Source organism: Belonocnema kinseyi, chromosome 8 (genome assembly GCF_010883055.1).
Source record: "Belonocnema kinseyi isolate 2016_QV_RU_SX_M_011 chromosome 8, B_treatae_v1, whole genome shotgun sequence".
Classification (NCBI taxonomy): Eukaryota; Metazoa; Arthropoda; class Insecta; order Hymenoptera; family Cynipidae; genus Belonocnema; species Belonocnema kinseyi.
This window is the reverse complement of record NC_046664.1, coordinates 5,574,113-5,579,179: the sequence shown is the minus strand read 5'-3', so window position 1 is coordinate 5,579,179 and position 5,067 is coordinate 5,574,113. Positions and strand designations below refer to the sequence as shown.

General features: G+C 23.1%; 1 protein-coding gene across 1 annotated transcript in view; it reads right to left on the bottom strand.

Annotated features, from left to right (window-relative positions):
• The window catches only part of LOC117178833 (guanine nucleotide-binding protein subunit alpha homolog), a 40,796-nt gene that overhangs the window by 1,552 nt on the left and 34,177 nt on the right, over positions 1–5,067 (bottom strand). The window contains exon 4 of the mRNA XM_033370333.1: positions 2,527–2,744. Coding sequence (XP_033226224.1) covers positions 2,527–2,744 — 218 coding nt within the window. The remainder of the gene's footprint in view (positions 1–2,526; positions 2,745–5,067) is intronic.

The following is a 5,067-nucleotide window of genomic DNA, read 5'->3' as shown; positions in this document are numbered from 1 at the left end:
TAATAAAATAGTTGAATTTTCCACAAAATAATTGAATTTTCTATAAAAAAAAGCAACTAAAATTTTAACCAAATATTTGAATTTTTAGGAAAGAAAAAAAAAATAATTTTTCAGAAAACAGTTGAATTAAAAAAAAAAAGTTTAATTCCAGCCAAGATTTTTTTTGTAAACAGAAAAAGATGAATTTCCAATCCAGAAAGAGGAATTTTCTATACAAAAGACGAATTTTCGACAAAACAAAAAGAATTTTTAACCAACAAATAGAATTTTTCACAAAAAGTAATAATGTCCAATCCATGAAGATGAATTTTAGACCACAAAAAAAAAAAGAATTAACAAAATAATTGAATTTTCTACAAAATAATTGAATTTTCTTTTTAAAAAAGCAACTGAAATTTCAAAGAAATAATTGAATTTTTAGGAAAGAAAAAAAAACGACTTTTTCAGAAAACAGTTGAATTTTAAACAAAAAAGTTTAATTTCAGGCACGATTTTTTTTTGCACAGAAGAAGATAACTTTACAATTCAGAAAAATGAATTTTCTATGCAAAAGGCGAATTTTAAACAAAAAAAAAGAATTTTTAACAAAATAATTGAATCTTTAAGAATATAATTAATTTTTTCCACAAAATAATTGAATATTCAACCAAAAAAGTGAATTTCCAATCCAAAAGGATGAATTTTCAACAACAAGAAAAAGAATTTTTAACAAAACAGTTGAATTTTCCACAATATAATTGAATTTTCTATAAAAAAAGCAATTGAAATTTTAACCAAATAATTGAATCTTCAGGAAAGAAAAACTTATTTTTGAGAAAACAGTTAAATTTTCAACAAAAAAGTTTAATTGCAGATAAAATTTTTTTTTACAGAAAAAGATTAATTTCCAATTCAGAAAAAAGAATGTTCTATGCAAAACACGAATTTTCGAACACAAAAAAAATAATTTTAACAAAATCGCTAAATTTTCTACAAAAGAATTAAATTTTCTAAAAAAAAAAAAGCAGATAAAATTTTCTTTTTACAGAAAAAGATGAATTTCCAATCCAGAAAGAGGAATTTTCGACAAAACAAAAAGAATTTTTCACAAAATAATTGAATTTTCAACCAAAAAATGTGAATTTCCAATCCAAAAGGATGAATTTTTGACCACAAGAAAAATAATTTTTAACAAACTAGTTGAATTCTCTAAAAAAAATAGGCAATTGAAATTTTAACCAAATAAAAGAATTTTTAACAAAATAGTTGAACTTTAAAAACAACCAAATAGTTCAATTTTTAAGAAAGAAAAAAATATAATTTTTCAGAAAACAGTTGAATTTTTCACAAAAAAAATAATAATTTTCAATCCGAGAGGATGAATTTTTTACCACAAAAAATATAATTTATCAATAAATTAATCATTTTGAGCGAAATAGTTGAAATTGTAACCAAACAGTTGACGAAATTTCGACAAAACAAAACAAAAATGACAAAATAGTTGAATTTTCTACAAAATAATTAATTTTTTCAACAAAACAATTGAATTTTTCATAAAAAATAATAATTTCCCATGCAAAAGGTTAAAGAAAAAAAATTTTCTACAAAATGTTTGAATTTTCCGAAGAAAAAAAAAAGTTGAAATTTTAACCAAATAGTTGCAAAATAAATAATAATAAATAAATAAATAGTAAATATTATGCAAAATAAAGAATTTTTGCCCAAAGAAAAAGAATTTATAAGAAAATAGTTGAATTTTCTAAAACATAAATTATTTTTCAACAAAAAGATTAAATTTTCTACAATTAAATAATCCTTTCAAGCCAAATTGTTGAAATTTCATCTAAATAATTGACCAAAAAATTTGAACTTCTAATCCAAAAGTATAAAATTTCGACCACAAAAAAAAAAGAATTTTTCAACAAAATAGTTTAGTTTTCTACAAAATAATTGAAACCATGTAATAGTTCTGAATTCAACCAACAAAATTTTTAATTTTTAATGAAAAACAGTTAAATTTATCATTTCAAAGAAAAAAACGAATTCTAAACCAAAAAAAAAAATGTAATATTTGATATTTCAACAACAAAAATTTCAGTTTTTCAATAAAAAACAGTTTAATTCAAAAAGTAAAATATAACAGTTCTTAAAAAAATAAAATAAAATCGTAATTTTGAATGAAAATCAGTTAAATTTTCGATCCTAAGAAAGAGAAATTTTCTATAAAACAATTTAATTTTTAACTAAGAAGTTAATTTTCAACCAAATAGTTGAATTTTTAACCAAAAAATATGACTTTTTTATCGAAATAGTTTAATTGTTAAAAAAGGAATTGAATTTTCATCAAAATAGTATATTTTTTGACAACAATAGATGACAATTGTCGTTAAAAAACATACTATTCGGGTGAAAATTTAATTATTTTCTTAAAAATTCAATTATTTCGATAAAAAGCCATATTTTTTTATTATTATTTTGTTTGTTGTTGTTAAAAAACGATAAAAAACAGGAAATTGTTTTTTAAAAAACGATGAATTTGCAATTTACCTGTCTTCTAATAAAACTTGATCAAATTCTGACGAAGAGACAAGAAAGAGTATCGATGTGACGCAGTCGAAACACTGATACCATTTTTGCCTTTGTGACCTTTGACCGCCGACATCGACAAAGAGGAATGGGATGTTGTTAATCGGTATGACGAATTCAGAGATTCCTTTTGTTGCTTTTCTACAGTGCAAAATGTCCTGGTGAGTGGGTGCGTAGTCCTAAGAGAAAGTAAAACCATTTTATTTTCCCGCTCCAGAAATTATCAGGCTCTCTGCTAGGTGGATAACTTTAAATTATTTCCGATTTTTTTAGTTTCATAGCAAAGGTAAATACATCTAAGAGACTTTAAGGGATTTTAAAAGACTTTAAGTGATAGTAGGAAATCGTAAAAGACGGAACACTGGTGCGAATTCGCACCGTCGTTTTTCATCCATGACAAATACGTCAGAACCCCACGGTTTCAGACCCAAATCTGGTTAGTTTCAGTTTCGTTGATCTCTCCGAAATAGAAGGGCGAGAAAATCTAATTGGTGCGAATCAGCACCTGTGTACTTTTTACACGTGGTAAAGTGTTGCGAGCTGGAATTTCTAAACATTGTTCTCACGTACAGGAGTTTAGTTTGTTTGTTGAATATAAGTATGTTCATGTACATTTCTTTGTTATTTATCAATTTTTCATGATAATTTCTAATAAATTTTGCAAAAATGTGATTTTTTCCATAAGATGCATGGGAATGAAGTTGAATAGAGTGTAAAGTATCGAATGCCAAAAATGTCGCGAATAGTAAGCATTTCTTGTTGAAGACGCTTTATGCAAACGCCAGATTCGCACCAGTGTACCTTTAATAGGGGCCAGAAAGGAGTGTACCGTTTGAGGATTAATGATTTCAAAGAATTTGACGAGATTTTAAAAGAATGCAGAAAAATTAAATGATTTTCAAGAAATTTCCAAGATTTTTAAAAAGAATTCAAACAGTTTTAAGGACTTTAAGAAAAGATTTTAAGCAATTTAAGAAAAATTAAAGGATTTTAAGAGATTTTAATTAATTTTAGTCAGTTACGAAAGATTTTAAATGATTTAAAAAAAAGCTTTTAAAAGGTTTTTAAAAAATCCAAAAATAATTCAAAAAGCTTTAAGGATTTACAATCAATTTTATAAGATTTCAAATGATTTGAAAAAAAAAAGATTTAAGGATTTTCAACGGATTTAAACGAAAAAGTATCATAGTTTATATTTTAATCAAAAAAGAATTAAATTTATACAACAAAGGACAAGAATTTTAAAACTAAAAAGACGAATTTCTAACAAATAAAGATTTTTGACTCAAAAATTAATAAAAGTTTATCCAAATTATTGAACCTTCTGTTCAGCAAAAAATTAATTTTCCACGAAACTGATGTATTTTTACCCCCAAAAAAGGCAAATTTCAAAGTAAAAAATTATTTTTCCCACAAAAAAGGCGAGTTTTCAACTAAAAAATTGCAATCTTAAAAAAATGAAAGTTACATTTTCTGTTAAAAAATGAATTTTAAACAACAAAAAAGTATTTTCGGCCAGATATGAAATTTAAAAAAAAATAGCAAAGAAGAATGATTTTTATACAAAAAGTAGCATTTTCATTTTTTTTTAAACTTCTATAACAGATGAAATTGAAAATCAAAAAGATAAATTTCAAAAAAAAAGAAATACTTTTCTACTAAAAAAAAAATAAATAAAAATTTAATCCAAAAAGACGAAATTTTAATTTAAAAAAAATGAATTTTTAACAAAATATTGGAATTCTCTACCAAAAAGTTGCATTTTTATCAAAAAAGATGAAATTTCTCTTGCAGCAGAATAATTTTGAATTACAAAAAAAGTTGTTTTTTCATATAAAAAAGATTCCAGTTGACTGCAAGATCAAAAATTGAATTTTTTTTAACAAAAAAATAAGTTTCGACGAAAAAAATTGGGTTTTCAAATTAAAAAGACACATTTTTTAATCAAAAGGATGAATTTTTAACACAATAATTGAATTATCTACCAAATAGTTACATTTTTATCCCAAAGAAGATTAAATTTTGTACTAAAACCGATGAATTTCTAATAAATGAAAAAGACAAAATTTTCAAAAAAGAGTCAAATTTTTAACAGAAAATTTACATTTTTATTTAAAAAATATGAAATGTTCTAAAAAAGGTGAATTAAACAAGAAAAACCATTTTAAAAATAGTTTAATTTTCATACAAAGAAGATTCCAGTTCACTTTCTAACACCAAAATAAGAATTTTAAACCATTTTCAACCATAGTGGATGCTATTTTAAGAAAATTATTAAATTCACAACCAAATAAAAAATGTATAACTAAATGGATAATCTGCAGAAGAATTGTGAATACATTTTTTCAAATTTATTAAAATATTAAAATCCCTGAAAAATTTTCAAAGCGCTTGGAAATCCTATTGAAATAAATAAAAAAAAATCTGTAAATGTTTTTAAATTTTCTAAAAAAATTTCCAATTCTTTTAATATTTTTTAAATATTTAAAAAATAAAATAAAA